Genomic DNA, 21455 nt, shown 5'->3' with positions numbered 1-21455 from the left:
TCCAGGCAGTACCCTCTACTTAGTGCTTGAGTCCCCTCAGAGGCCCTTGAGAGGGCCTCTGTGCCTTTGTAAAAAGTCTGTACCCAGCTTTCCTGTGACCCCTTCAGGTACTGGAAGGTGTCCTAAGCTCTCCCTGGAGCCTTCTCCAAACTGAACACCCCCAGCTCTCTTTGCCTGTCCTCACAGAAGACCTGCTCCGGCCCTTGGATCATCTTTGTGGCCCTCCTCTGGACTTGCTCAAACAGATGCTGCTGTAGAAGACCACCAAATTGTCAGGGACAATTAGCCCCTGGTGAAGCCATGCTGACTGACACCAACCACCTCCTTGTTTTCCACGTGCCCTAGTATAGTTTCCAGACAACACCGTGACAGGAGGTTGCACTGTCAGCAGCACCGCAGGCTGACAGCAGTGAGAGCAGCTCTCCCAGCCAGGTAGCATTAGAGGCCTCCAGCCCATCTCGAGTGCTCCAGAGCGGCCGCCGTTCCACGCGTTCTGGGTCTGTACGGGTGCAAGATCGCTCCCGATCGGGACGTCGGGCTCAAACTCCTGACAGCCAGCCCAGACAACGCCGTGGCAGGAGCCGCAGAGCAGCACCAAGGGCTGAGAGCAGCTCCCCCAGCCAGACGGCAGCAGGGGCCTCCCGCAGCTCCACAGCGGGCAACAGCGGCCGCCGCTCCAGGACTGGGCCCGTGCGGGTGCGAGATCGCTCACGTTTGCAACGTCGAGCCCAAAGACCATACAGCAGGCACAGATGACACCTTGGCCGGAGCTGCAAAGTAGCACAGAGGGCTGGGAGCAGCAACCCCAACACGGCACCAACGGGGACATCCCACGAATCTGTACAGCGGCCAAGGCAATGAAAGACATGACATGTGCCATCCCCAGCTTCTGCTCCTGATCCCCTCAACCAGTTATTTAAGCTCACTCATTTCTTATGAGTGAGCCGTTTCAGCTACCTTTTCCATGTAGGTCTTGTTGGTTTGCGAAACTTTCCTTGGCTATGTCAGGAAGCGAAGTGAAGCTGGTACCTGAAAAACGCTGTTTCTCTCTTTTATCAAGGGAAACCAAGAATAATATTCACATCAATTGCTATATTTTTTTTGATATAGAGTTTGATATATAGCTCAATATCTCTCTTGCACCGCTTATTTAAGGAAACACGGTGTTGATAGCATTTAGGGCAAGAGCAAACAAACACACTTACTACCTTAACAGCAACTGTACATTTAAAGGAGAGGAAAAAAAAATCTTTAAAGAAAGAAAAAAAAAAATTGAGGCAATTGTGTTCTTCCTTATTCCTTGAAAGAAAAAAACACAGCATCTTTTTCACTGTCGTTTTGCCCATCTGTTTTGAAACCCCCCATGAAAGCTGTTAATTGTCCTTGATAGCATAGGCATTTATTTTTTGTTTCAGCTTACACTACTCCAGAGCCTGCACAGCAAGATCAGGGATTGCTTTACTTTGTCAGTCTGAATATTGCAGTTAACCAGGAGTAGAAAACTCCACACGGTGGCAGTGGTCTGCATAAACATATGAAGACTGTCGTGTTCACCAGTCACTTCATAAAAAATTCTTTCTAAAGCTTCTGTATGTTTGTCACCAGAAAGAGAAATTATGCTAAAACTGGAGACAGCCAACATTGTCTGCAAGAAAATATGTATACTTTCTGTATTCCTCAGTGCTGGTGCCAGGAGAGGCCACTAAAATACACCCAAAATATGGGAGAAACTGGAAGGAGGTGAGGGACAATGATCCTCGAGTACAGGAAAGGTTATCCCGACCCATTCCTGTTCTAATAAAACCCATGTCTTCCACCAGGAAAGTGATCAAGGAGAAACATAACCATTCTTGTTCTTCAAATATAATATGTTACTCTGCATGATGATGATGATGTGATTATAAAGCCAGTTTCTCCATTTGCAACTTTCCATTACCCCGTGCAGTCTTTATCCTGTTCTACTGACAGCTTTGGTACAAGTTGAAGACAAAAGCATGTGGAGGAATGTTGGACAGAGAGCTCCTGCAAGGGTCCTCATTACTTGAGCAAGCCCAACTGTACTCTTAAGACCCAATTTTTAAACAATCTTATTTAGAAACATCCCAACATACAGCTTACATTAAAAGCAGCTATAGAAGGTTAGAGCTTGAGTGGCTTTCAATTCTTCTGCAAAGAAATAATTAGATTGGTATCCATCATTTACCTTTCTATCTCTTTCTGTCCTAAAAAGCAACTACTGCATTTATCATAACTTCTGTTGTTGTTTATCACAGTGCAGTCTGTTATCATCCTTGAACAAACCTCTCCTGAGCGCCCATGAGCTGCAGAATTTGGCCCACTTAAATTTAATAATAGAGACAAATTTCTTCTGAAGTCTTTCTGGTGTTAGTAACTCAAACAGTTATCTTTTTTATTTTTTTTAAGATTTGGCTTTATTGCTTTGTTTTTAAGGCTCAGATAATTGGGTAGATTTATATTTATATTGTCTTCCTTATTTAATCATGCCTGTTATTTAAAACCTAATAATAAACAATGACATTATTACTCAAATACTTAGGATATCCATAATCTAAATTAAGATCTAGTACAAATGATTGCTTATTCCGACTTCATGGCTAAATAAACAGCAGTAAAAACAATGAGGACAGCAAATAAGCCCTTACTCTCCCATCCTCTGCCGAATGTCAGGACTTAAAGTATGCCTTAAAGGTGGGTAATGCAGACATCAATATCAAGTATGGGAAAGCATGACAGAAAGGCAAAGCCTACTTGTATAATTTTGGACATGAAGGTCCTGGTATACAAGCAAGACAAAGCCTTAGGGAAGAGATAACATCTTTACTGCACATAAAGGATAAGCTGGTACAAAGAAGTAAGTATTCAGGCTCAAAATGCTTTCTCAGCTTGTGTGCTCTAAAGCTCGTCTGCTTTTTCCAAGTATATCATTAGATCTCAGGAATTATATTATCTCTCCCTGCAGACTTTATAGTGCTTAAAATGTCAACTCTTCTTGAAGTTGTCTGCTTTGTACCTTCCATCTGTTCCCAGAGATGAAGATGCTGCCCATCACTGCTTCCCACCCCTCCCACAACAATGTGGGGAAAAGTACACTTGCAGATAAGGGTTTCCAAATAAATTATGGCTTTTAGATTAACAGTAACCTCATTTCCACAGCTCAAACTAGTGGCAGAGACCAGAGAGTATGGGTATCACACTCTTACCATATGAAATTCTGTTTATAGCATCCAGCTCTCAGAGTAGGCACAAGAAAAAGTTACCAGTTATTTCGGTGCAATATATGTACAGTAAAATCAGTCTAAAATCCTTAAGAAAAGTCTTTTACTAGCAAAAAAAGAAAAAAAAAGAGTTAGGAGGTAAGAGTTGGTGGGTGTAGCACAATTAATTTCAGGTCTTCCCAAAAGAAACAAGAAAAACTAAAGCAAACAGGAAATATCCTAAGCTCATGTTTTAGATACTTAGGCAGTGTTTTTATTAGAACTGAAAAAAAATAAAAAAAAATCATCTTTGTTCAGGCAATGTAGGTTAAGGGAGGGTATGTTTCCCATTTTGGAGAAGAGAGCAGGGCAGAGGGAGTGCAGCTGATTTGCTCAGCCACATGGAGTCCATAAGCAGCACCTTGGTCTCTGCCCATACCACAACTGGTCTCTGGCCTTTGGGCAGAGCATCCCCATGAAGAGTCAACAACTAAACAGATCTCCTGGGTAAAAGTCCTACCATGTTTTTATAGAGGGCAGAAGGGAGGAGAGGCCTTTCTGCCAACGAGGCATCTTTTAAACCATTTTGCACCATTCTACCAGGGTAAGGTGGCCTTACAGTGAGGACAGGTACAATTTATATCTACTGAAATTCATGTATACACTGCTAAGGTGGGATACAGTGGCCTCAGCAGCAAGGAAAACAAGGCCCAAGAACTCAGTTGCCATCTTCTTGGCTGGCCTTCATTTCAGCAGCACATGGGCTGTGCCACCATCCAAACATTGGGACAAGGTCACAGACAGGCACAGTGACACCTGCATTCCCATGTGAGATTAAATGTTCATGCCAGGCACAGATGGAGAAGATGCAGCCTCCTGGACACTGCTGCTACCTGGGGCAGCCCAGCCTTGAGCAGCCCACTCACACTGTGCACTCATATGGCAGATGCCAGCCACGCTCAAGCACTCCAGAGCACCAGGAGGAGATCCACCCACTCTTCTGGCTCCTTTCTGCACCATTATGTCAGTCTGTTCTGCACCAGTGAAGCCAGTTAGCTCCCCATCACAGCCCTGCACTCATACAGTTAAAAATATTCCTTCCATCTGTTCCTGTCAGCTTTCAGCAAGGGAGAGTTTTGCTTTGCTCCCTTTTTTAAGCCAGCCACATGCCATACTGAGATGACTTCACACAAGTCTATAGATCAACCCTGCCAAGAACCCAGAACTGAACTTGCATCCACTGAACCACCATAAACCTCAGCACTTACGGATTGAGGGATGCAATTCCTGGCAGTGATGCCTTAAAATGGTGCTTTCCAACCTTCTGCAGTGGAAAGCCTCCAAAAGCACGTCTGTCCCAACCCTCAGTCTCAGATGTGTACACCACCTCACGAGGAGCTGGTGTTGACTGAGTGGTGAACAGCTCATCCCTGCTGTCCTGCTGTTATTTATGTGCATTTCTCCTCTCTATGGCTGAGAAAATGTGGGCACAGCAGAATGAATGCAAATGCCTGGAGGGGTGCATTCCCCGACTGGTGCTAATTAAAAGTAGGTTATGAACCATTCAGTGAATTGGTTTAGGGTCCTTAAAATTTGACAGTGTTAAGGCCAGCTTTAAACATCTATTGTGCTTGCTAGCTGATCATGAGCTGACAACATGGCTGAGATAACTGCAGCTAGGTCAGTCGTTGCTTTTATCAGCTGCATTAAAGAGTGTCTTAATTTTCCCACTGGTTTTCTTTTCTGTGTGGTTCCTCCATTTACTCCTTTACACTCATCCTCTCAGGCAAACTGATAATGCTCAGGCAAACCCTCCCAGGGAGCAATTTTCTTTCCTCTGCTGTTTTTCCACACAGAAAAGAAAGCCAAGACTGAGAGTGCTCAGAGATCCAAGATAGGCTCATGTGCTTCTGCTTTTCCTCTTTATATAGTAGAATAAAGATTTCACTGATTTCATCCCTATCACAGGTTTGTTGCCTTCAGCAGTACCATACCAGAAACGAGTACTTTGCCTTCCCTATGCTTTCCCAGGATGCCCACAGAGGAAAATTCATGTTCATGTGTGCACATGCAGACCACAGGCCTGGACATGGGGATGACTGTCAGCCTCTGAACCTCTGCTGCTGCTGCTGCAGAGGTTGAACACATCATAGCAAAATTGTACCACAGCACCCTGAAGGACACAGGAACAAGGTGTGCCTGTGGGGCAGAGCAGGCATGGAGAGTTATAGTGATCCCAACTGGAGTTGAGTCATGTCATCAAAACTGACTTCCTCCATCCTCAAAGAAAAACCTTGTGCAAATCACTATTTCAATGCCTCCTTCTCTTCCCATAAGTAGATATTAACACTTGCAGACATTTTCCCCATTTTTTCCTGAGTTAAGTAACTGTTCATTGCTCCTAAGACGGCCCTTATAGTACAAGAATTGAAGGGCAGTAGCAATTTCCTTAGGAAGCTCAAAAAACCATCTTTTTGTCTAATCCAGGACACTACTCCAATAAATAGTGACTCAGAGCATCTCCTACATTTCTGAGAATCTTTACACGAATTATGGATCCTGGGATTATTAATTGATACTCAGCAAGGAGGCTTCCAACAAAAAAATCAAGCTTTGTTTGAGATAAAAGATTATCTTTCATCTCACCATCAAACTAAAATATAAGGATTATGAAAGCTACCATAATTTTTGTGAAAATGGTGTGCATGAAAATACCAGGAAAAAAACCCTGCAGTGCACAAAGGCTGCCCACACCTTCAGTCAGAGGCTGTGCTGCTGTCTCCATCACTCAGCCCAGTTTCTCTGGGAACTTCATCCCTCCAAGGGCTTGTGGCAAGCTCCTGGCCCCTTGTCACTCGGCACAGGATATTCTTGGCAAGAGTGATAAGGGCACTTGTTCCAAATAAGAAGAAAGCTAGAAACTGGTTTGTCTTGGCACTCTTGGAGCCAAGCAAATCCACCAAAACTCATGGAGCTAAACACAGCAGGGGGAGAGGGGGGGGAGGAAAACCCACAAAAAACCCCAAATGAAGCAACAGTGAACTCCTGACTGCCTGTCTTGCCAGTACCAGCAAAATCTCATTATAGAGCAACGATGATGAAATACATTGAAAGGAAGCAAAACAGAACTGATGAAAGAACTTGAAATGTTTATGCTAATATAGAGTTTCAGTTTCAAATTCCATACAAGCATTTCAAACAAGAGCAGTGCCAGAAAACTTACCACTTGCAGAATGATCTTAAGGTTTAGCTTTTTTTTTTTTTAAACCCAAACACCAAACCCTTACTCCCCAGTTTTTCATTACATCCCGTGAAGTTTGCAGAACAGGAAAAAAAAAAGTTTTCATGGTTGGAAAAAAAAAAAAGCTTCAGCTTGCTTGTAAGACAAACCTGTGTTAGACCTAAAAGCTCCTTCAGATTGCAGGCTGGCCAAAACCCCAGGTTGGGGAAACAACATAGTCCCAGCAGAGAGGCTGCAGCACAGCTGCACGTGCTGTGTTTTACACCATGGAGGAACCACCCTTCTGCTTTCACAGCTACTACACACGTATGCACCAGTGAGGCACCCGTATGCACAGAATGAATAATTTAGCACTTTGAAAATAAAACAAAAACCCCAAGAAAGCTCTAGTCCTGGTTCTACTCCAAACATCTATTATTTAGTCTGACTGTCCCCATTTCATTTCCTCCACTTTGATCAAGTAATGGCCAAGAAAAGCAATTACCAGCATAAGAAAAATATATTCCTGCCATCTTTAAACTGTTGTGGCAAGTGTAAATGCTTTACTTACTATGATAACAGAGAAAATATTTCTTCACTGGCTAAGATGAGAAACAAGAGGGAAAAAGGCAGGAGGAGGTAGAGGAAAAGCTATTATTTTATTAGCTAATTAGATCAGTGTTAAAAGAAAATAAGCCTGCCTGCAAATCTCCAGGTTATTGATTCTGAAGCTGAAGCTGTAGCATACAATGGAGATAATGAAACACCTTGACTTGAATTTGAAAATGGCCAGTGCTGCCTGGACAGGGGATACAAAATTATCTTGTTAGTGCAATGAGGGGAGGGGGAAAAAATGTAAAAAAAAAAAATCACTGCCAACTGACAGGCTTGAGAAAATCGTGACTGCAGGTAGCAACTGATGTTGCGCTCTTTTTTTTAAGTCTTGCAAGGCCAGCACATGAAAGAGAAGATGAAACCCCCCACCATTCCCTTAGTTTTTGTGGTCAGTTTTAAATGGATCTTAGGAAGAAGTTCTTCAGTAGGAGGGTGGTGAGACTCTGAAACAGATTGCCCAGAGAAGCTGTGGCTGCTCTCTCCCTGCAGGTGTTCAAGGCCAGGCGGGATGGGGCCTTGAGCAAAGTTGTCTGGATGAGAGGTGTCCAATGGCAGGGAGGTTGAAAAAGATCATCTCTAAGGGCCCTTCCAACCTAAGCCATTCTATGATCACTGATCCTAATGTGCTCCATGTCCCCACTTCCACAGTTCTACACAGCCACCTATACCACCGATTAAAAAACAACCAACCAACCAATCAAACAAACAAAAAACCCCAAGGTGGTCTCCAGTCACAACAGGGTCAAATAAAGCCAAGGTGGTCTCCAGTCACAACAGAGTCAAAACCAACACAACTACTTGAACACCAGCTCTGGGCTGAGCCAGACCTTGCCCTGACAAAGGCCCCCCACACCTTGCCCCAGCAATGCCCCATGCTGCCCTGAGCTGTCCCTTGTGTTGGTGATGCTGATGGATAAGGACATAAATTGAAAAAAACACAATATCCTCTCAAAAAACGAAACATGCAGAAAACATGCAGAAACAAATACTTAGCATTAAACTCTGCATTTCACTTTTTCTACAATAGTGCTCCCAGACAGAGGGAAACATACCGCTGTAAAACAAATAAATAAATAAAAATCAGTGGAATTTGGGGAAATATAAATCATCATATATTAGTGATTTCCCAGGGTGCTCATTCAGTGACACAGTCTGTGAAGTCCCAGCAGTGCACAGCACAGCTGCCTCCCAGACCTGCAACCCTGCCCAGTTTCAAGCCATAGTGTAATTTACAATAATATTATTCTTCAGATTCTGGACTAGCCTGGCAGTGATTCTCCCAGTGGATTAGTGAGCTGCTAACACCAGGGCAGGCTCTGAAGCACCAATGAAAAAGGGTTGATGGATTTTTGGATGTTTCTCTTTTTGACCTGTGCCCTTTTAAAAGGGAGGGAAGTGATGAAATAAAAACCTCTTGGCAGCAGGGTTAAACAAAGCAACCTACAGAATGCAACTAGAGAAGAGGAGAGGCTACAAGCAGAATTCACAAAAGGGAGAGATGGGTTAGGAGAACCAAAGTTAGCAACTCCACTGTGGAGTCTGGGGAATTCCAAGGATGGGAGAGATGGGGCTGACAGGGGCTTTCATGGTCCTGGGCTGGTAAATACAACAGCCTTCCATGTGCCAAAGACTTCAACTCTACCCAGGTGGTGTGCACCCCTTCTCCAGATGTTCACCAATCCAAATCACTAAATACACAAAGAAACCCCCCCAAGCCCAACCACTAACAAACTCCCCTGCAACACCTCTAACAAGGGATGCAGGGCTGATGGAAGGATGAGGGACCCTCCCAACACAGCCTGGCAGCTCTAAAACTGTCTGTCAGCTCTGAGTGTCCTTCTGGAGGCCTGGCCCCCACCCTCTTCTGATCACTTGGTTTCCAGGTTGAAAGACAGGGTTTTGAACAATACCTATTTGGAGTAGTCACAGTCTTAAATGGCCTTCATTCACAGTCTTAAGTGGCCTTCATTATTATATATGTTGGAGTCTCCCAGATGTGATTCAGGCAACATTACAAACATCTGTCACATGTGCCTTTGTTCCCCTCCCCAAAGGAAAATCAAGTTATGATTAAACCAGTGCCTTCACTTCCCCCAGCCCATTCACTCAACAGAGCTCTGCATCAACAGCTGCTGGGAAACTCTTTCTTAAGAAAATCAAGTATTTTTCTTAGGAAATCATTATCTTCAAGGTTATTGAGGTTGAGAATTTGGTTGGTTGGTTGTGGGGTTTTTTGTTTTTTTTTTTTTTTATTAGAAGTATCTGAGTTAGCAGAAGACATACACTGAACAGCCCACAGCAGCTGTATGCTTGTGACACCCTGGCCATCAATGCAAGGGAGTATCTACCCTCTTCTACATTGCATCTGGCTGCAACCAGCAATTCTGTAATCACAATGAGTCACAAACCCCCTCTAGACTGTAGCCTGATAGAGACCATGGTGCTCTAAGTCACCATTGTGCACCCAAAGAAGGGGATCTCCACCCTCCCAGTCTCTGAAGACATTTGTATCTCCATTTTGGATGCATTTTCCTTAAATTGGAGCAGCCGCCACATTTCATAATTATGTTCTAGAACTAGCAGCATGGAGGAAAGTTTAGTACTTTGCATCTTTTGCTATTATGAAAAAAATTAATTAGATTTTAGACATTCAGATCTCTCTCGGTGAGATTTGCTGTATTGCTTTAGTTACAGACCATTACCACTGAAAGGAGTCTCCAGACTGCTTTCCATCTGCCCTCTCACATGCTGTATGCTGACTAACCGAGGCCCAGACCACTTGTAAATCCAAGTCATCATGCTCAGGACCAGCTCTTCACCCAGAGGGAGCCCAAATACTTTCCCATGAGGCTGCTCTGGCTCTCTTCTCTCAGACAGCACAGCAGCTCCCCCAAGCCCTGCACCACCAGTTCAGTCCCTCCATCCCTCTGTCACCATCACACCTGAGCTCCTCATCATTGTCACCACCACACCCAAGCTTCACATCACTGTCACCATCACACCACCCCAAGCTCCAGACAATGAACCCATACAGCTATCAGTGTGTGCTGTTAGCAGGATTCCTACCTGCCACACAGAAGCCTTGCTAGTGTTCAAAGAATCTCCCCCTGTCCCTCCCCTCACAGCAGGCAGGGCACCACAATGGCAGCCTTGTCCTCTGCAACCCCAGCTAAAAAAGAAAATCCACAGCAGATGTTAGAATCTTTAACCCCACCATAAGAGGAGCCTCAGCTCACAGGGCATCCCTATCACCTCCTGTGCTGGAACGGCTGAGCAAGGCTCTGCATTGGAAGCTCACCTTTGGGAGCTGGATAAATAATCTTTATGGGTCCCTGCCAACTCGAGATATTCCATGATTTCCCCACAGTACCAGCAAGTGATGAGAAGAGCCCACAGGGCAATCTGGTGACAAAGATGACACCAAGCTGGCCTGCTGCTGCCATCCAGCATGTGCCAGGGGACACCAGGCAGGAGCCCTGGAAGGGTGAAACTGACCCAAAGGGCTCCAAAACTCTGGAGCAGTCCTACACATTGACTGCTATTTACAGAGGACATGCAAGAGAAAGAATTGTGTTTCAGAAGACAAAAGGCTCAAGTTTGTAACTTCAGTTTCACACCACAGAGACAGGATTTAATTATATCCTAGTTTTCAGTAGCCACTTCAAAATGTCTCTGTGATGCACAGAACACTGAAAGTGGGAAGATACTTTTTATTTAACCTCAAAATCTATTTTTACTCCAGAATCCTAATTCTCCCTGGCTGGAACTTTTTTATCCTTCTGGCATGGATGGGAGCAATGGAAAAATGAAGATTTAAAAAACCACAAACCAACCCAAAAACTAATGGGGAACATCAACCAGGACAACTCTGTTGATTGAGCTCTAGAGAATAAGGACCCTGTATCTCACAAACCTGATGAAAGCAGCTCCTCAGCTTGTAAAGCTCTGTAGGAAAATACAAAACTTACACACAACGGACAGCAATTTTAACCACACAATTTCAACTCCAGACTTCATCCCAAATGAGCAGGACCCTTGCAGAGGAGCCAGCCCTACACGGCCATGTTACAGCCATGAGGCCTTCCTGCAGCTGCCTACCTCACAGGATGATCCAAACCAGAGAATCCCCGAGTTTAAAATCTCCTTCTGGTTTAAGATCTGACAGAAAGGAGGAGAGAAAAAAACCAAATCACACAGAGAGGGCTCTGTTTGTGGGGCCCTGAAGCCCAGGTGAGCCCTCAGCCCTGTCAGGTTCACAGCGTCCCTGGGGTGCAGAGGGCGGGAGAGGAGGAGGAGGCCCCAGCACAGTGGCCATGGCCCCTTCCCCACAAAGGGACAGCCAGCACCTGCACTGACACACATGCTGCTTTTTACATACAGACTGGAAAACACCTCCTCCCTGGCATGGAAAGGAAACAATTAAAAACATTAGGTAAAAAGACCTTTCTTACCCACCTCCTGCTATTTCAGCTCTATGTTGTGTGGATTCCAGTCAAAAGAAAAACCGGTATTTCACTCTGTCACAGACATGGAGGTTGCCGTTTCCTCTTCCTTCCAGTGATGCACTTGGATCCTCCTCGGATTCTGGGGATCTCCCAAGGAAGACAGCAGCCAAGCCCAGAGAAGCCACATTTCATAGAGCCAGGAGTAAGGAACCTGCAAAGCTAAGCAGCACATGTGCTCGTCGGACTGGTCACATTAAGGCCATTTCCAGTGTTGGGAACATGCTGATAATTTGAGTTTTCACACAGATATATGCCTCAATCTGCTGTGATTCTTGATTAGGTTTGCAGCTGTTGTCTTCCTCATGGATCTATCAGCTTGGGAAGCTGTTCTTAATTCACTTTCAGGCAAGGAGTGGAGGAGCCACAAAGAAGTTAAGGAATAAATAACAATTATATAGCTAACTTGTTAGAAATGGAGAAAGAACGAACAAGGAAAGAGAAATCTGGCTGTCCAGGAGAGAATTCAGGAAGATTATTGATGCTTTAAGAAAGAGTAAGAGGTCATAAGAGAGAGTCCAGGCCTGAACTCTTCACTGAGATCTCTTGGGCACATGGATACACACTCTCATTCCCTGTCTGGGTTGCCCAACTTAACTGAGATGGAAGGAGCACTGCTGAAGAATGGAACTGGGCCTGCTGGGAGCCAGATTAAACTGCAGCCCAAAGCCACCGTGACCCAGTGAAAGTACATCCTTACCAGCCAGAGGGTCTTTGGTGGATGTGTCTGTCCAAGTTCAATCCTGAGCACTGTCCTGAGGAAAGGCAAAGGCTGGGTTACCAACTGTCCCTGCACTGCAGCTCCTGCTAAACCAGGTTTGTACATTTGGGTTGCTGAGAGATAAAAGATCCTCTGGTTATTTTTGGAACAGGAGAATGTGAAATTATCTGCTACAAGCCTTTCCTTTGCTTTGAACACTTACACCAAGCAACTATTTCTAACTCTTCTAAATGCCTACAGGTGCTGATGAAGATGTTTTTTTAATAACATAGCATTTTTCCTATAAGTAGTATGCAAATCCTTTGCTAAAACTTTCTTCATCAATTACCTGTCTAGAAAATGAAAAGTCAGTGTTGCAAACTGCCAGGTCCTTACTATGATTGACTGTGGTTGGTTTCAGTCAGCAAAAGGTCTCCAAGTAACTAATGGCTTGTCCATTTGGTCCCTGACAAGAAAGACTGTCAAAGCTTGGATATAATTTACACTCAATCAAATACTAATGCTGGTGGAAAAATTGGGGTTTCAGTGACTCTTGATGTGCCCCCAGGGGTATGGAGAAATGTATCAGCCCTGAGCAGATCCAGTGCACAATGGGCTGGAAAGGCTCTCCTGCTCACTGCTGCCCTGCTGCCACATCTCCCAAGCCTGCAATTGAAAGATATGCATTAACTGGAAAAAAAAATTGCATTAAGATATGTTTCTCAGCTGCCACTTCCTTGCTAAATGCTTATGAAACTATGGAAAACAAAAGATGGATAGAAGATCACTTTTACAAAACAATTTTTGTTTAGAAAAAAACCAAAGAAAAGCGCGATGTATGCAAACTCATTGATATCCCATATTTTACAGCTGGGGAACATCAATAATTTTTCCCTGGTGGTGGGTCTCTATGGTATCAGATACAGCAAGATTTGCACATTGCTATCAGTTATAGAGTCCAAATTAAAGAAATGACTCAAAACGGTAGGAATTGGCCTTGCAGTGTAGTGAATACAGAACTTCTCCCTTCTCACCACAGAGGTGGTATTTACAAGATTTTTGGATGCAGTTCGATGAAATATTTTGCATTATAATGAAGTTTATGACTATGGCATGAAAAGCCATAGGATTTTATTTCTCCACTTTTTTTTTTTTCTTTGTGTTCACACTGGTCAGAATAAGATCAGCTGTAGAAAAGATTATTATTTTGCCAAGAAAGGCTGGACCTGATGATCCTCAAGGTAATTTTCCAACCTGGTATTCAATGATTCTATTATGAAACTGCAGTGTTATAAAAAGCAATATATTGTAGCTATGTTTTGCCTTTAAAACATTTTGCAGAATAATTATAGCTGGAACAAAGGAAGCTCAGAAAGTTTCAACACTGCAGCTTTTTTCTTTTTTGAGGGAGGAAAAAAAGAAACAGACATGAAGAAGTTCTGATATTAATTTCTAAAGTCTAAAAAATACTTCAATTATACTATGCTTCGCCACATCTGGTCTTCAGGTTTGGCCCTCATCCAGTTTCCTGTAGAACTAGAGGAAACCCAGCTCAAAACTTTGGTTGTGTTATTTTCTAAATGGCATAATACAAACCACCAATTTAACAAGCATTTTCCTCTACATCATTTAGTAATGCAGCAGAGGTAGTCCTCCTGAAGAAGAGAAGCAACTCCACTTTTTGTTTATTTAAAATTGCAAGTGATTTCCTGGTGGCACAACCAAGCTTTAAAATAAGGAGAAGAAACTGATTATTTCATTATTTCCATTTTTCATCTTGGACATTCCTTTAAGAATGCACTTTTAATTTAGGAATCTGCACTTATATTTACCTACATAGCAGGAGTCTGTACAGAGAGGAATCCCAGCACTTATAAAGACAACTACTAGAAATGGCAATGCGAGTTTTTACATGATCTTGCAATACTTAGCCTGTGAGTAGTCTTACTAAAGCAAGACTTATTCATAGGTGGGTTGTTGGTTTTTTTTTCCACTGGTGGAGTTTTCTTTTATTTATATATATATATTTTAGGCAACATATTAGGAAAGTTGGAAGGAGGAAAGTAAACTGGTGCTATGAGGTTAGTGACCTCAGTGTACACGTAGAGCTTTTGACACAGCATCTCAACCCAGATGAAACCCAGAGAACCCCAGTGAAGTCAGTGGCAAAGCCAAAGCTGTTGTGTAGTAAGGAAAAACTGCTCAAGGTAATTGCTCCCTTAATGGCAAAACCCAACACTCCCAAGTGAACCTCCTCTCTAGTGCAATACCCTGCAGATGTGACTAAGCCTAAAAATAAGTTCTACGAAAAGGTTCCAGCACTTAACACAATGTATGTACTGCCTTTCTAGCCCTTCCTTTCCTCATTGTCAAATGATGTACAGAATTACATAAGAAAAAAAAAGATAAAAATTAACTTAATTTACACAACCAATAAAAAAGTTAAAAGCAATGATAGAAAAATAATATAAAGGCTAGATACATTAAATGCCAGTTCGACAGTATTAAGCTTTGGTAGAACAGTTAGAGAGCATAGCACCAATGAAACCCAATGTCAACACACGCTTCAGTACGCATGAGCTGTGATGAAAATGTAAATTTTGGCAAGAAATGTGGTGTATGTTCCCTGACGCCACAGTTTCATCTCAACATCCAGCAAGAAGTCTTTAGGCTCCTTCACCTGTCGCTGCAGATAGACAATGCCCGTGTACGAGTTCAGCCTTCGAGTGCTGAAGTAATTCTCTTCATTCCCCTTGTTGATGGTAAGGACTATGTTGTCTCCAGCGTAGGCAGGGGATGGTCCAATACGGAAAATATGAGCTGGGACCACGATATTGGTTTGGAAGTTCAGCTGGTAATAAGTAATGCGCACGGGGGTATTTTGGCAGTCCAGGTAATTAAAGCAACTGATTCGTTCACACCTCCTGGGAGATGAGAAATGAAATTGAGTGTCCAGGTAAGAGCAGATAAAAATAAACGTATTTCAGAGCACTGCAAATCCTTAGATCTGCAAATTACACGAACAGGAGTCCCAGACTTTTAGCTGTGTAATTACCAGCTGCTTGTTCTGCTTTTACAGTGCCTATAAATAATTTCTAAATGATATAACTGTTAGAGTGCAGCAGTGTAAGAAAAAGATCATGGACAGATTGCTGTGCTGGGAAGCTCCACTGTGAAGAAAGAGCCAGAGTCGTGCTGAAAGCAGCAAAGAGCTGGGAAGAGGGGTCTGGGATTAATCACTGACAGCACAAACCTGGGACAGCACTCAAAGAAAATAAAAAATTAAAATAAAAAATCACACTAAATAAAAGTAGCTAAAGCATGGGAAGGGAAAGAAAGCTCCTCAACTTGTAAAGCTGCTCAGTTCTCTAAGACACGAAAAGTATGGTTAAAGTCACAAGCAACCAACTATGGCCTCCCATGCACTGGCAGCCATTGAGGCAGGAAATGGACAGGGAGATTTTGGGGCTCCTAAGCCTCAGCTGCAGAGAGCTGGAAGCTGCAGGGATGTGCCATGGATGCATGGCAAGCTCATCATCCCAGCCCCCTTGACATTTCGATGATCTTGCAGGAACTGCAACCTGAATGTTCATCAGAGAGCCCCAAAACCACTGTAAGAGAGGTGCACTGAGCAGCCTGACAGCTGCTGCAATGATATATAAGCAGCATGAAAGATCTCATTTTTAAAAGCTTAATTATAAACAGAGCCCTTTGAAAGCTCAAGCAAACAGAGCTGCAAGCTTTGCTGACTGCTGTTTGAGCAGCAGATGGAGGGCAAGCGGGGGCTCCAGGGCTTGGAAAGAAGAAAGAGACAAAACCAGACAGAAACTCTGCATGGGGGAAGTCTGTGTGCTCCAGGTACTGAAGCATCTTCTTGGAGCTCTGAGCACTTCCACCCCCCCACAGATTGAAGCCCCAGCCACAGCAGGGCCATGGTGCAGCAGCCACACTCACATGTCAGACACTTGTCTGTAGTTGGAAGGGCACTCAAAGGAGAGGCAGCGGAAGCTGCCCTGGATGTTATAGCAGGTCTCTGCAGCTGAACAGTTGTGGGTTCCTATGGCACATTCATCGATATCTAACCAGAAACAGAGGGACAAAGACACACTAAGTTAAAAAATAACAGGTAAATACAATTTACGAGCTGTAATGTGCTTATGAGGTGCTGTGTGCACGAGAAGCAAGAGGAGGCTGCGGGTTCAGTTGCTGTGTGTCACCTCTTCAGTCTCTGTGCTCACAAGAACCCCGGAGCAAACACCCTGGGGTGTGAACTGCACACTCAGGTCAGGTCAGGTTCATCTCTGCTCACAGACACTTTTTGGCATTTGGAGTAACAAGGTGAAGCACAATTAATCCAATCCACTGAAGTTCATATGTCTTCTGCAGAAAAAACATCCTTCCTTGACATTCTCAGTTAGTGAGAGATGACAGCACCACCCAGCAGTGTGAGCAACAAGCAAGGGAGCCCACTCATCCTGACAAGCAGCCTGTGATCCTTTTAATTCTGTTTGATAGTCCTTCTCCTGCCTGGCAGAGCACGTGGCTCATGGCAGGCACTCAGCAAACGGCCAGGGCTTACCCACCACCAGGGAGATTTGTGTCTTCACTTGGGCTTTGCAAACTGTGGCACACTCCTGTGGGCCCAGCTATACTCATCCCAAACTGATGCAACACAGGGCTTAACTTTCAGTGAAGAATAAACATGAGAAAGGGAGAAAAGTTCTCAAAACTCCTCCTGTCTTGCCCCTTCCCACAACAGAAACCAAACATGAACATGTTTGGTTCAAATCAGATATAAACGTCTATGCAGAATCACCTGTGTTATACTCTCCCTTGCTTGCAGTGTCCAAAGTTGTGTTGTATTATTATAAGCTAGGCTGAAAGGAAATAGAATGTGGGTACTATACAGCTGTAGTCCAGGGCAGTGGAACCCTAAGCTCCTCCAAGCAGCCAACCTGTCCACCTCCACAGCTGCTGTGTAAGCTTTCAGCAGCTCTTCTAATTGAAGACAGTTTTTTAAGATTTCCTGAAAAGATGGGCCAATTTTTACAAGCATCACAGGTCACTAGTGCTCCCCGAACCACAATTTCATGCTTAGAGCTCACCTGTGTCATGTGAAGGGTTTCCAAAAAAGTGTGGTGCTCAGAAGCTGCTCAGCAGCTGAGCACAGCACCCATAAGTAAGCTCAGTGGCTGATGGAAGCATCTCACTGGTTTCAAGCAGCAGAGGATGTGCATGCATGAGGGACAGTCCTTGGTGGCAGATGGCCACTGCTCTAGATCACTCATACAGAATCATCAGAGATGTGAAGGGACTTCTGGAGATCATGTAGTCCACCCACTCCATGGTGTGTGGTAGCAATGGCTCCTTCTGTACAGACAAGGCTGTAAAATGTCCACGGATCCCAAGCAAACAAACATCCTCCCCATCACCCAGTCTGCAGAGGGGCCTTCCCCTCCCCAAAGATTGTGGATGGAGGGACACCCTGTGTCTGCCTATACATTCCCATCAGAATATAACCATGTTAAATGTCAGCAGAACCTTCTCACTTTTGAGAGCTGAGAAAGCAGGGGTATATCAGGGGAAGAAGTTATCTACACAGGGAGGTTGCTCTAAAGCAAAGGAACCACTGCTGCACAGCTGTATAGCCCTAAGCTCCAACAGATTATTATTATTATTATGGGAACTTAAGAACAACACTTTAGAACACAGTACACATTTTTGAAAATTTAAGGTAAATATACGTATCTCCCTGTAATGTGAAATAATGTTGCAGAGGACAAAAAATAACACTGAAAGCTCAAAAACACTTCATGGCCTAAAGCAAATACTTGGTTACCTAAATAATACACATGCACGAGCCCAAGCCATTGGACCTTAAAATGCTAAAAACCAGATGCAATAACAAGGATCCAGCTTGAGCAGAAAAATATTGGCAAAGCTCTCACAGTCACATTGTGTACTCCCAAATGTCTAGACAACGCACGGAGGCTTTAAAATGAAATAAATGCTAACAGACAAACCATGTGGACTGTGCAGGGCTCTGCAGTTCTGCCAATTGTCACAGAGGAGAGGGAGAGACTCTTAGAGGAAAACTACAGCCCTCCCACTCCCTCCCTTCCCCTGGGATGAGAACTGATCTCATACACCAAACTGACCAATTTAAGCATCTTGCCAGGAAAACTATCCATTAGGAAGTAGGAAAGAATCAAAGTAAATAAAATCCCTTGATTCTATGAAGTGCCCTTAGGTGAAAAGAAAATTTCTTCCACATTGCAGTCGTTGTCATGAAAGCACTCCCGTCACCCGTTTGGCTCTGCTGCTGAATACCATAGGCAATTTCTCCAAAAAGATCCATATGTTGAGCTGCTATTACATGAGATAGAACTCGTCTGGTTGGAAAAAAAGGTATGAAGAATGTACCACCAGTAACTCTTAAGAACTGGTCAGATGATGAACATCTGAGGCCAGATCTTTCGCTGGTAGAAACCAATGTTGTCTTCTTGAGTTCAGCACAGCTGACATCAACTCAAACCATTTCTCTCGACCATATCTACAGAGGCAGCTCAATGTATAAGCCTGCCCAAATCTGTGACTACAGAATTGCAGAGCTCAAAATAGGGCATATACCTGGGGGTTACTTCCAGTGCCTGATGAACTGCCAGGGCACCCAGCCTGACAGAGCTACTGCACACCAGCCAGGTTCTGCAAGTGAAATGGCTTTCCCCTGGAAGGAGGGTGCAGGAATCAAGGGGCAAAGGGACTTGAAAAGCTTTCCCAAGCATCACTGTAGCTCCCTCGGCAGGGCTGGCCTACCCAACAGCAACCCTGCAGGCAGAGTGAGCGAGCAGGGAGGGTTTCACACCACACAACCAACCAGCACCATCCCCAGGGAAGGATGGTGAACCTCCATCTTCATCTGCCTCCAGAACGCTGGGTGCCTCTGCTGGGAGAGCTGGGCTGGCCAGTTCCTACAGTGCTTCCCACTGGTAACCCAGGGATGGCTGCCCCAGCTCAAATCTCACTGCTGGCAGAGGTGGACATGAACGTGCCAGCACTCACAGTTAGCAGGGGAAAAATAAAAGGCCTGAAGAGTTATAGCTGCAGCTTTCTAAAGGTGACTTTTACATAAGAATGAAACACACATGGATATGACTGCATTCTGAAGACATGAAAACTCAGTTAAAAAAAAAAAAAAGCTTTTAAAATATTTTCAAAATACTTGAATTTTCATTTAGTCTGTTTCTCTGCTCCAAAGTCAGGTTCAATTGCACTAATGCCATTTGTGATTTACACAGTGTAAACTCACTGCCATTAGCACTGAGAAGAAAATTTAAGCATAGGAGATACAGAACCAAAAGTTATATGAAGGGTTCCTGAAAAACTAAAAGCAGGAAATGCCTGGTAGTTAAGTGTAACCACTGCAGGAATGGAAGGGGAGTGCTTAAAGGTAATCAGATCTTCCATCATCACTACACAGTCAGGGCATCCTTTGGAACTGGGGGATTTTTACTTGACAGACAGCTGTGCACCAGATGAAAACCAACAGACACCCAGAAGACACTTCTATGATTCTGGAAGAAATGTGTAATGCCAGCATATTTAAGCTCAGGTGGCAGACTTTGGGATGTCCAAGTCCCACATTTACTTTCCCCTTTTGCTGGGACAGGCAACTGCAACTGATAATGAAGATGGGGATTTCTAGAACCGGCACCTCCAAACAGCTGGGTCACTGAGTGCTGTGCGAGGCTGCACACACAGCTCATGTTCAAGTGCCCCAATCTGAAGGATGAGCTGGGCTTCCTTAGCAATTCACTTGAACAATCAGCTCCCACAGACATCTGAGTGACCACAGTACAATTTCTAACACAGGATACAGCTGACACTGCAGATACCAATACTTGGCAACTTTGTTAAATCCTGGCTTTTTAAGAGTGACTAATGTAGAAAATGAAGCCATGATTGAATAACCATAAAGGTTTAGATCATCCCAAGGATTAAAGCTTCATGATATAATCCTTTCAGTTACTAAACACCTCATTACCTCGACAGGTTCTTCCATTTGCTGCCATGGTGTATCCCTGCTCAGGACAAGCACACTGATAACTACCAGGAACGTTCACACAGCGGAAAGTGCAAAGAATGCCTGCACTTTGTGTGCACTCATCAATGTCTGGAGGAATAAAAACACAATTACAAACATATGAAAAAAAGAAACAAAGTAATCTGAAAAGGGAGGCTGTAGAACACAGGGCAATTACTTCCTGACACGTTTATGGTATATTCTTAGACAAGAATGCAACCATGAAAGTTTGACAGCTGTTTAGGACAATGGATTGTGCTTGCTGAACACAAGATGGCCCCCAGAAATGCTGGTTACAACTAGTATGGACTGGTGGAAAAGAACAGTAAGTCTAGGACACATCTGAGCTTAAAAACATCTCTCTGGTATCTGTAATTCCTCCAGGATTGTTTTGGGAGCTTCCTTGTGCTAGGAAGAATGTGGATTTCTTTACCATTTCTTAGAGACCCTCCAAAGCACTTGTGGGTATTGGTAACATCAAGAAAACAGGTAAATCCCTTCCCTTCTCCATTCTTATCACTCTGCTCCTCATTCACCCACCACCAGCAGAAGGCAGATGAAGCCTTCACTAAACCAAGGCTGAATGGAGGCTTTAATTGATGCAGTATTAGATAAAAATATCTTCCCTCCTAATTTTTTCAGTCATAAACTCTAGCCTCATGAATCAATAACCTCACCAGTTCCACAGTCACACAAGTGTGTTCCAGTCTCAAGTAGGAGGCATGAAAATAAACTGATTTTTCCAATAGGAAGAGTTACTTTTTGCAGCTGGCTGTAACTCAGAATCATCCCTAGGCATCACCTGCAGCATTAGGTGCTGCAAGGAGTTTGACAGCACTGACTGTTAAGAAGCATGAAGATATTTCACTAGACCTGAGAAAGTAACAGCCTTACCTTTACAAGAATGCCCGTCCTCTGCTAGCTGGAAACCTTGCCTGCAGTAACACTGATAGGAACCGTAGACATTGGCACACTCCTGGCTGCAGGGACTGGTGTCACATTCATTCACATCTGTATTGAAAAACAAACCCACAGACATTGCCACAATGATTCAGAACAGGATCTTTCACCAGTTCTTGCTTCTGACAACAGCTACCAGATCCTTCTGGTCAGAGTAAAT

The 21455-nt window shown here is 43.9% G+C and overlaps 1 protein-coding gene across 7 annotated transcripts in view; it reads right to left on the bottom strand.

Annotated features, from left to right (window-relative positions):
• Window positions 1-13908: 13908 nt before the first annotated feature.
• The window catches only part of FBLN2 (fibulin 2), a 114388-nt gene continuing 106841 nt past the window's right edge, over window positions 13909-21455 (bottom strand). For all 7 annotated transcript variants that reach the window (XM_071755490.1, XM_071755488.1, XM_071755494.1 and 4 more), the window contains 4 exons: window positions 21230-21346; window positions 20297-20425; window positions 16207-16330; window positions 13909-15176 (listed from right to left, as the gene is read on the bottom strand). In XM_071755490.1, the coding sequence (XP_071611591.1) occupies window positions 14819-15176; window positions 16207-16330; window positions 20297-20425; window positions 21230-21346 (728 nt within the window). In that variant the 3' untranslated portion in view covers window positions 13909-14818. The remainder of the gene's footprint in view (window positions 15177-16206; window positions 16331-20296; window positions 20426-21229; window positions 21347-21455) is intronic.

This window comes from Heliangelus exortis, chromosome 12 (assembly GCF_036169615.1).
Source record: "Heliangelus exortis chromosome 12, bHelExo1.hap1, whole genome shotgun sequence".
In the NCBI taxonomy this organism is placed as follows: Eukaryota; Metazoa; Chordata; class Aves; order Apodiformes; family Trochilidae; genus Heliangelus; species Heliangelus exortis.
This window is presented reverse-complemented; position numbering and strand designations above follow the sequence as displayed.